This window comes from Onychomys torridus, chromosome 6 (assembly GCF_903995425.1).
Source record: "Onychomys torridus chromosome 6, mOncTor1.1, whole genome shotgun sequence".
Classification (NCBI taxonomy): Eukaryota; Metazoa; Chordata; class Mammalia; order Rodentia; family Cricetidae; genus Onychomys; species Onychomys torridus.
In genome coordinates this window covers 69,250,732-69,261,782 of record NC_050448.1, presented here as the reverse complement: position 1 = coordinate 69,261,782, position 11,051 = coordinate 69,250,732, and the positions used below count along the sequence as shown (strand labels likewise).

Sequence of the window (11,051 nt, the reverse complement as noted above, 5' to 3'; positions counted from 1 at the left end):
GGCTCAAGACCACTCCCACAGGGTATTTAAACTGCATCTCAGAAAACAGACTCGTGGTTTTTCGGTCTCTCATTCCCCATCTCCTCTCTGGGGGGCTGGAGAATCACCTAGGAACGCTTTACCCATTAAACCGGGGCTTTTTCCAATTTGGTCTAATTTGGATTGTTGCGTTGGCTGAGAGGCTTATGGGGTGCAAAAACTTATCAGTAGGAAGGACCAGTTTCCTCTGTGCAGACCCAAGGAACTCTGGTTCTGTTCCTAGAGCTCTTGCTGGGGTTACTCAATGACTCAAGGGCTCTCTGAAAGTGCAGGATTTTGTTGGACTCTAGGAACCTGTTGCAGTTAGGTTTAACTGTCAGCTTGACACAGTATAGAATTGTCTCCATCATGCTGGCCTGTGGGGATGTCAGTGGGACATTCTCTTGATTACAATTAATTAATGTGGAAGACCTACCCATGTTGTGGAATAGAATATTTGTTTATCAGGTAAAGATGTGTTACATTTGTTTATGCTGCATTTGTTTAACTATGTAAAGATGTGTTACATTTGTTTATGCTGTATTTGTTTAACTATGTAAAGATGTGTTGCTGTTTGATCTTTCTTGTCTAAGGCACCTGACTGGTCTAATAAAAAGCTGAATGTCCAATAGCTAGTCAGAGAAGGGATGGAGGGCAGCCAGCCAGACATGGCGGAAGCAGGAAAGCAGGATGGACAGTATGTAAATGAGGCAAACAAGCCTTGGGGCAGCACATAGATGAATAAGAATGGGATAATTTAAGTTAAAAAACAAAAACAAAAACAAAGTAGCTGGAAACAAACCTGGGCTAGGGCTGAGCATTCATAATTGATAGTGGGTCTCCATGTCTTTATTTGGGAGCTGGTTGGTGGCCCAAAGAAAAATTCAACTACATGCGCGCGCACACACGCGCGCGCGCGCACACACACACACACACACACACACACACTCTTTTTTTGAGATTGAGTCTGACTGTATTGCCCTGGCTGGCCTGGAACTTGCTTTGTAGATGAGGCTGGCTTCAAACTTACAGAAATCTACCTACCCCTGCTTCCCAAGTGCTGCGATTAAAGACATGAGCCATTATACTCTGCTTTATTTATTTATTTATTTATTTATTTATTATTATTATTATTATTATTATTAGTTTTTTGAGACAGGGTTTCTCTGTGTAGCTTTGCACCTTTCCACTCACTCTGTAGTCCAGGCTGGCCTTGAACTCACAGAGATCTGTCTGGCTCTGCCTCCTGAGTGCTGGGATTAAAGGCATGTACCACCACTGCCTGGCTTATTTTTTATTTATATGTATGTGTGTTTATTCATGTATGTGTATGCATGTCTGGCCTTCAGAGGCCAGAAGAGGTCATCGGATCCTTGGAACCAGAGTCTCACAGGCAGCTGTGAGCTGCCTGATGTTGCTGCTGGGAACTGAACTTGGGTCCGCTCTTAACTGCTGAACCTCTCCAGCTCTCTCTCTTTCTGCTTCTGACCGTGGAAGTGATTAGCTGCTTCAAGTCCTGGCCTTGTTTTCTCCACAGTGATGGTCTATCACCTAGAATTGTAAACCAAATAAACCCTTTCTTCGTAAAAGTTGCCTTTTTGGGGGGTGAGGGGTGGGGAGAGTTTATCACAGCCATGGAAATAAAACTAAGATAGGACCCTAGGCCCTACTCACTTAGCCTTCTTGAAGTAGTATCGCTTGGGGATGGATCCTAGACTCTGCACGTTCAACAAGCACTTCCAGATTTTCTGACATCTGTGGACTCTGAATCTCTTGAACTACTGTTTAAGATCTGCTCCTGCTCAGATGAGTGGATCGGGCGGGAAGGAAGGAAAAGATTTGCTGCAAAGCCTGGAGTTTTTGGTGCCCACTGCGGAGCATGCAGCTAGAGACAAACTGATGTTTTATTAACAAAAATAAATACATGTTGGGCAGATGGCAAGAATAAGGGCTGCAGACACAGTGGAGGACCCCCTCCCCCTCCCAAGGAAGCTGTGGTGTCAGTCTAGAGGCTGAGATGTGCAGGTGCCAGGGAGGACCCTGAGCCTAGACCCCCAGCCAGGGGGGGCAGCAGGGCGATGAGGGGCGTCTCACACTCCCCCAGTAGCACGTCCCTGCGCAGCCCCGCGCCCCTCTCCAGCACTTTGGCCCTTAGACTGCGGGCAGCCAGGTCCCGCAGGCCCAGCCCTTCGAAGAAGAAGTCTTCATTGAAGATGGGGCTGGAGCTGCCCTGGACCACGCGGCTGCGTTGAGCTCGCGGCCTAACGCGTGGCTGCAGCCGCAACACCACGCAGCAGCCACCGCCGCCGCTCCCGGGGCGGGCCCGCGGCCGAGGCAGCCCTTCGGCGCTCACCAGGCGCAGCCGCAGCCGCCCCGGCCCCGCCTGGTACTCGGTGGACAGGCGCAGCTGCCCGCCGCGGGGCCCCAGGCGGAGCACGCTGTCTTTGGTCGGCCGCAGCTGGCAGCAGAGGAAGTCCAGGTGGAAGAGCGGCGGCGCGCGGCGGGGCGCGTACGGACTGATGTCCGCCGAGCTGGTCTGGCCGGGGGACAAGGAGTGCGGCCTAGGCGCGCGAGGGGAGCCGCAGGGAGACGAGTCGGGCGACGAGGCCGTGTCGCTGTCCGGGGCCCGGCAGAGGCGGAGGTCCGGGGCTGAGACGTGCAGCCGCGACGGCGCCGGCGCTAGGCCTGCCGCCAGGCCACGGGGCGCGTGGAACAGGGACTCGCGGCGGCGCGTGTGCGGGCTCTCCGGCAGGAAGGCCCAGCCCTCGCGGCCCGCCAGGTGCGGCAGCGAGCAGGCGACGGGGAGGTGCCGGCCGCCCAGGTTGCGGTCCACCCTGGCCTCGGTGCCGCTGGGGTCCCGGAGCCGAGGCGGAATGAAGAACTGCGGGATGCGGTCGGGGGTGAGGACGTTAGGGTTGCAGCGCGAAGGCGAGCCTGGGGCCCGGCGCTTGGGGACCAGGCTGGAGTGCGCGTTCCGCGCCCCAGCCTCTGCGGTCCCCACCCTATAGCCCGCTTTCTCCAAGAGCCACATGCAGTGGGTGGGGATAAAGAAGCACCGAGGTCGGAGAAGGTCCAAGTCCAGCCTCCCGGTTGGGAGCCCTGGACAGAGTACGCTGAGAGAAGAGAAGGGGATACGAGGGTCGGCGATGCTGCTGAGAGCCAACACGTGGCGGTCTGCCTCCGTGGCCTTGTCCCCAAACTCATGGGATACCAAGGCTGGTGTTTAGAAGCAGGTAAAAGAAAGGGTGAAGTCTAGAAACGGGAGACAGGGAGCACAAGGCCAGACAGATTATCAGATGGAGGGTCTGGAGATGGCTCAGTGGTTAAGAGCACTTGCTGCTCTTGCAAAGGACCCAGCTTTGGTTCCCAGCACGGACATGGTGATCCACAGTCATCCATAATTCTAGTACCAAGGGAGCCAACACCCTCTTCTGACCTCTGCAGGCACCAGGCACGCACGTAGTGCACATACATACGTGCAGGCAAAACACTCATACAACATAAAATAAAATAAATACATCTTAAAATTTTTTAAAAATGACTTTCAGTTAGAGGCCTTGTATACTCCACCCACTTCAGGGGTAGAGGGCATAACACCCGTATTGCCCAAAGATATTAATCCTGCTCTTATATACTCTAGCTCCAGAGGTCACTGCGGCCCTAGGTAGGCTGGCCCCCTTGTCCTACACCCATGATCTGGTCTGGGGCCCTCAAAATTCCGTCCCGGCTCAAGCGGCTTCTGCGCGGGCTTCTCTGGATTGACCTATCCTGGAGCTCTAACCCTATCTGACTCTTTCTTGTCTCCTCCCCCAAATCACCCTTCCATTCTCAAGCTGCTCCTTCAAGAGAACTCACTTCTGCTCCTAGCAGTCGGGAACACGCCTGATTGCTGATCCGTAGACACGCGGGGCCAGGGCAGGTCCAGGGAGATTCACCTCTTTCGGTGAGTCACAGAACCCCTTTCCCTTCCTCTTTACCCCCAGCTCCTCAGCCCTGCCGAATCCTGAGGCTGCAAGGCGGAACTGGGCAGTTGAGTGGTCCCTCCCACTGTCCACTCTTTTCCCTTAGGAAACCTCAGAGCACAAAGGCACCATTGATTCTCCGCCACCCCCAGTGCGGGCTCAGGAAGCCTTCTTTGCAGCGGGGCTTAATGCACCTCTGCATCGAGTCACCAGGAGCAATGAAAGTACCAATAGCCTGCCAGGGACTCTGAGCCCGTGTCCGGCTCTGTCATGCGCCCAGAGTGTAGAACTTACCTGTGGGCAGCTGCTGGATACCAGCCTCTGGCTTCTGGCCCCACGGTGTGCAGAGCCTTAGGGGATTAGCTTCCTGTCTAGCTTGCTCCCCCGGCCCAGTCTTTCTGGGAGGAGCTGGCAGGGCCCTCTGCTGCCTACCTCTGTCTTCTTTTCCTGGATAAACACAGGTCTGTCTCTCTGGCCCTCAACCGGACTTTCTTAACTCCTTCCTCTAGGCAGAGCCAGCTTTCCAGCCGCAGCAGCCTGCTAGACCTGAACATGGGCAGCCAAGACAGGGAGTGCGGCAGAGAAGAGGGCCAGGGCCATCAGTGACCAGCGGCTAGCTGTTGTCCCAGCCCTCCCAGACAAAGCCCATAGCCATATCTACACACAGCCTGTCTTCTGAAAATCCTCTCTGCTGGCATCCTGACTTGGCCCCTTATTATGGGCTCTGGAGCCACTCCTCAGCGTTGTGGCTTTCAGGGGCCAGTTCAGTTCTCGAATTATATCCATCCCCCTCCTCCCACCACCACCAAAGAAAGAAAAAAGAAAAAAAAAAAAAAAAGCGGCTAGGCTCAGGATTTCTGGATATAAAGACACCGAGGAAGGACAGCTGGTTCCAAAAGTGAGGACCAGTGGACTTACATTCTCCATCTTTGGCAGACTCTAGGAAGCACACAGGTGGCCCCTGGGAAGATGAGATTACTAGTGCCATCCCCATTCTCTTAAAGACAGGCGCTCCGTCCTTCCTCAGCACGGGCTATTTCCTTCTGTTCTCGTTTCTTTATCCACAACCTTTCTAATTAGTTAGGGATGCCTCCTGTCCTGTTTCACGGCACTCCATCTTTTCCTTTGACGACATTGGTCGGTTTTTTCTATTTATTTATTATTCATTTATTTATTTTTATTTTTTCTTGTAGGTCAGTGAGAGGCCTGGAATTCCATGTATAGCCCAGGCTAGCCTTGGCTAACCTGCCTGATTCTGGCCCCCAAATGTGGGGACTACAGGTGCAAACCATTATGTGATTATTTTTTAGTGTCTGCCCCCTTGTTAGGATGTAAATGTCATAAGGAGAGTACTTAGCACAAGCCAGGTGCTCATTCAGGATAAAAAAAAGTTTTATGTGTATGACTATTTAGTCTTTGTACATGATATGTATGCCTGGTGTCCTCAGAAGCCAGAAGAGGGCATCAAATCTCCTGGAGCTGGAGTTTCAGGCAGCTGTGACTCCCCACATGGGTGCTGGAAATCGAACCTGGGCCCTCTGGAAGAGCAAAAAGTGCCCTTAACTGGTGAATCATTCCCTCCAGCTCTTCAGTTGGGACTTTAAGGTATAATGAACACTAGTAAGCAGAATTACACTTGAAACAGATTGTCCATCTGTTCACTGAAAGTCTGAATTGTACTAGTTGCAGTCTTGAGCACACAGAGCAAACATGCATGCCTCAAGCACAGCCCCAAGACAAACTGTGAAATGCAGGGTCATAAAGGCAGTGATTGGGTTGTTATCTGATGGTACTCGAGGATCACGTTCCTCTTGTTCCCCTGGTAACCCCCAACCTTGTAGTTCTGTGGCTCCTGAATCTGTATAGTCCTACTGGTTTTCAGGGGAGGGTTGGGCTGTCACAGGCCATAATCTGGGCAACAATCAGATGGGCTAGGAGCTTTGAGAAGTCAGCTTTGTGGTTTCTCCTATCTGGTAGGTGGAAGGAATACACCTAACTCTCAGAGTTGTGAGGATTACATAAGGTAACACAGGGGCATTAGTTAGGCTGACTTTTGCCATGAGAAAACAGAAAACCCAATTTAATATGGAGTGTTGAGGAAATTAAAAAGGATTTATTTTTATGTGACTAGGTGTGTTGTCTTCATGAATGTTTATGTACAAAGTGGGTGCAATGCCAGAGGAGGCCAGAAGAGGGCACTGGATCATATGGAACTGAAGTCACAGGTAGTTGTGAGCCAGAAACCAAACCAGGATCTTCTGCAAGAACAGCGAGTGCTCTAAGCTGTGGAGCCGTTTCTCCTGCCCCTAGAAAGATAGTTTTGACTTCTAAAATAAGCACGAGAGTAGAGTAGGATTTGTGGAAACTTGAATAGATATGCTGGGAATATAGCAACAAGCAAACAAATTCCCCTGGCCAGATGTAGTGGGAGAAGGCAGGCAGTGATGACATATGCTTTGGTTAAGCAGCGAGGAGGCTTGTCTCCTGTGTTAAAGGGGCCTGGTGTCTGTCGAGGATAGAATAAGAGGGGAAGGGACTTGTGGAGAGCTAGAGAACGTAGAGGGAACACTGCTGAAATAATGTGTGAAATGGCTGCTGCGTGAACCAGGGCTGCAGTAGTCTGTTTCTGATGTACTCTGAAGACAGCACTTCCACATGGACTCATTCCCATTCAGAGTTTCGGCCTGAGTATCTGAAAGAGTGGAGTTTCCATTTTATTAAGAGGGGAAATATTAGGTGCTCAGTTCCATATCTATCCATTTGAGACACTTTTTTTTTCCTTGTTTTTTGAGACAGGGTTTCTCTGTGTAGCTTTGTGCCTGTCCTGGAACCCACTCCGTAGACCACGCTGGCCTCGAACTCACAGAGATCTGCCTGCCTCTGCCTCCTGAGTGCTGGGATTAAAGGCTTTCGCCACTACCGCCCGGCCATTTGAGACACTTTAATGTTAGACATTAAAGTGGGGATGTGGAGTTAACTTTTGGATATATGAGTCTTGTGCCCAGAGATGAGGCACAGCTTACCTCAAAGGCACCAGGGGAAATGAGGATGGAAGTCATGAGACTTGGTGACATGTCAACCATAGGGGCCCAAGAACTGTGCCCTGGGTGCTCATGCATCAGATCCCCAGGGAAAAGGGGATGCTGTGTGCTGAGGTGAGATGAAAGGTGGGGATTATTAGCAGACAGAAATGTTGATGCCTTTGTCAAGAACGGTCTTGGTAAAGTGGTGGGGCAAATGCCTCAACAGAGTGGGCTCAAGCAAGATGGATGAGGGACTGGAGAGATGGCTCAGTGGTTAACAGTATGTACTGCTCATCCAGAGTTTGATTTCTAGCACCATATTAGATGCCTTGCAACAGCCTATAACTCATTTCCAGGGGGTCTGATGCCTCTGGCGTCTGTGGGCACCCACACTCACAAAGAGTAGCAATCTTAGGCTCTGGTCTACCTGGTTGATTATTATTGAGGAGAGCAGGCAAAAGCACTCTGGCCTAAGAACTGCCATTTTGGCTTCAGACTCTGTTACCTGCAGGATGAAATACAGTGAAGTTCCCAAGCCCTAGGGGAGCTGAGAATTCTCCAATGGCTGACCAACCTCCTCCCTAAATTGTAGAATAGTCTTTATGCATCTTTAGTTCTCGAGAAACGTTATAACTGTTCCCCAAAATAGAAAGAGCAAATGAATCTGATTGGTTGGACTGAAAGGCTTGCGTTGTAGATTGATTGACAATGATGGAACATTCAAGGAAGCCCCTAATCTCTAAATCCTGATTGGCTGAAAAATGTAACTGTAATTTGGCAACAAGTGTTTGTGATTTTTGTGCTTATAAACCCACTTCTGCCCCTGTTTGGGGCTGTCAGGAGAAACGAGGCTCCCGAGTCCTGAAGCCCTGATCAATATGCCACTTATGTGTAAATTATCAAAATCTTTGGAAGCCTTAAGTGTTGTCTCTTCTTCCTTGTGGTGCAAAACGGGCTAGGTGTAACAATTACCTTAAGTTTAATCTTTTAGGATTCTTATGGCAACACCAAAATCTTTATTTCTTGGGAGTAGAGTTCTATTTCCCATTACAAGGTGCAAACCCCAGGGGACACACACACACACACACACACACACACACACACACACACTTAAAACAAAACAAATTTTTTTGAAAAAGATGGAAGAAAGCAGAGGCAATTCTGTTGAAGCGAGTCGGTTGAAAGGGTGAGGAGAAATGGGGCCATGGACAGAAGGGAAAGGAAAACCAAGAGAGGGTTTGTTGTTTTGAGACATGCTACCCTTGAATTATTTTGAAATCTCCATGTAGTAGAAGATGATCCTGCCTTCACCACCCACCAAGAGCTGGTATTACAGTTGTGCACTATCACACCCAGTTTACACAGTGGTAGGGATCAAACCCAGGGGCTTGTACATGTTAGGTAAGTACTCCACGAACTGAGCCATACGCATATGCTTTAAATATTTATTTTTTTTTACTATTTATTTATGTATCTGGGAGTGGGGCAAGAATGCCTGTGGAGGTCAGGAGTGGACTCTAATCCCCTGGAGCTAGAGTTATTAGCTCTTATGAGCTGCTTGATGTGGGTCCTTTGGAAGAGCAGCAAATGCTCTTAACTAAGAACCTTCTTTTTAGCCTTCTGTTATTAGGTGTGTGTGTGTGTGTGTGTGTGTGTGTGTGTGTGTGTGTGTGTATTTATATTCAGTTGGAACCTCCAGCTTATCCCTGCATAATCCAGAAAGCCCATTCCTGTCTCTCTCTCTCTCTCTCCAAACCCTGTCCACTCAGAGAATCTCCAAACAAAGGGAAGGAAACAAAAAGCCCAGTTGCACATTCTTGGCTGCTAGGGCAGGCAGCTTCCTCCTCTGAAGGTGCTAGCCACCCAAGTCCCCACTTAAAACATTCAGCTTTTGATCATACTTGGGCACAACCCAGCTTTTGGCAGACATGTCATCACACCTCGCCTATATTCTATAAAGTCTCCCTGCTTTTGTTTGTGGACACGGCTTCTCCTCTGGCCTCCATCTCTGAGATTGGAGAACCTGTCCTGGAATTGCTTTGCTCAAATAAACCTGTTATACTTTTTCAGTTTGGCTTGATCTGGCTTACTGTATTGGCAGAGAAACCTATTATGAGAGGAGGGAAGCAGAAAACCTATTAACACACACACACACACACACACACACACACACACACACACACACACACACACACACATGCTTGGTAAGTTCTGTGACTCTAAAGAACCTTGACATACACTGAGATATTGTGAGGGTGCCATGATCTCTCAACCTGGAAGTGAGTTAACATCAAAGGGGGTATTGGAAATTCATTCTGCTCTCCACCCACTTCCCTGCCAACTGCCTGGAATCAGAGAGCCTGGCTGGAGGCTTTTGTTGTAAACACTCATCCTCAGAAAGGTTTGAAAGCACTCTTCTGCCATGGGGGTTCTGAGACCTCTCTTCAGAGTCTGTGTCATGCTGTTGCTTCTGTCCGTCTATCCATGGTGTTGATAACCTTTCTAATAAATTCCTTCCCCCAGCTTTGTCTCAATGTCCCTCTGGAAGCACCCCATCAGAAACCATTTAGTGAGCTGGCTCAGCAAGTGAAGGCTGCTGCTATTCTTGGCAGTATCTTAGTCCATTTTCATTGCTATAGCCAAGTTCTGGAGACTTGGTGATTCATAGAGAATAATTTGTTTTGGCTCATGTTTTTGGAGACTGGAAGATCCCAGATCTTGGAGTTGGCCTCTGTGAAGGACTTGGGAATGGCTTAACTGTAACAACCCACTCTCACGAGAACAAACTCAGGAAAGAAAGGTGTTGAATCCTCTTAACAAATGTGTTAACAAGATAGCCCAGTGGATAAAAGTGTATGTTGCCAAGGCTGAGGACCTGAGTTGGATCTCTGGTGTAAGGATTTGAGTTGTTGATGCAAAACCCATATCTCTTATCTTAAAAGAAATAAGAGATAGTTTATTCTGGAGCCATGTTGAGTGACCATACCCAGGAACACAGATTTAGTTTATCAACCTCCCCCACCAATTTCCATGTTTCAACATGGCAGCAATGTCACAGAATTGTTATTGTTTAATGGAACGGAGAAATTCATAAATCAAGGCAAGTTCATAATACATTGGTGGATATATCAGAGAGACAGATACTTGGAGATGGGGGAAACTTTCTATAGACTCAAGCTGCAATCTGGTGGTGTTCTTAGCTTTTGGACTGATAGAAGTTAGTTGCCTGCTAAGTTAATAGATCCTAAAAGTTTTTTCTTTTAAAATCTATTGTCACAAGATGTTAGTTCCAACATGGGCAAGGAATGACTGTTTTGAAGGGCCAGAATTTAGCCCAAGATAAGGTTGGAATGTTGCCTCTTCATGGCAACAATACAATCTTTCCATGGTACTGAAATTCTAATCAGTCAGTCAGTCTCTGCTGACAGATTTCCTTTCAGGAACGTTCATTCAAAGCCAGATGCAACTTTTCAGAAGTTTTGTGCACAGAGTTTTAGAGTTGGGCGTGGTATTGCATGCCTTTAATCTCAGCAACTCAGGAGGTAGAGGCAGTGGATCTCTGTGAGTTCAAGACCTGCCTGATCCAGAACAGCCAGAGCTATATAGGGAGTCTTGGGAGAAGGAGAATGAGGGAAGAAAGGAAGAAAGAATTTGAGTATATAGGTGAAATAAAGAATGAGAATTTCAGGTTGACCTTGATGCTAAGAGTAGATTTACAGGTCTAAGAGGCAACAGCCTGCCCCCTAAACCCTGCAGTTTTTGAAGTTGAGAATAGGGAGAGGGTGGGGCATAGCCAGACCCAGAAACTGCTTTTCTGGAAAAAAACACTTTTCTTTTTCTGAGAACCCACCCTCAAAAAAACCCCTACAGAATGAGAATGAGAGAGAGAGAGAGAGAGAGAGAGAGAGAGAGAGAGAGAGAGAGAGAGAGAAGTCAGAATTGCCTGTTTTTGCAACCTTCTCGTTCCAGGGCCGTTGGTTATTTTCCAAAATCCCATGGGTGACAGTTTTCTTGGAGCCTTAGGCCTGTTTTATAGTCCTGGTTTGGG

At 48.7% G+C, this 11,051-nt stretch overlaps 1 protein-coding gene across 2 annotated transcripts; it reads right to left on the bottom strand.

The window, feature by feature from the left end:
- Positions 1 to 1,457: 1,457 nt before the first annotated feature.
- On the bottom strand, positions 1,458 to 3,995 carry C2cd4d (C2 calcium dependent domain containing 4D). 2 transcript variants are annotated; one of them, XM_036190981.1, is made up of 2 exons: positions 3,874 to 3,995; positions 1,458 to 3,270 (listed from the first exon to the last, which is right to left on the bottom strand). In XM_036190981.1, exon 2 carries the CDS (start codon positions 3,047 to 3,049, stop codon positions 2,024 to 2,026), a length of 1,026 nt encoding a protein of 341 aa, XP_036046874.1. In that variant the 5' UTR covers positions 3,050 to 3,270; positions 3,874 to 3,995; the 3' UTR covers positions 1,458 to 2,023. The 2 variants fall into 2 exon arrangements, with proteins under 2 accessions (XP_036046874.1, XP_036046873.1); XM_036190980.1 differs by having other exon boundaries at positions 1,458 to 3,131.
- Positions 3,996 to 11,051: the final 7,056 nt, after the last annotated feature.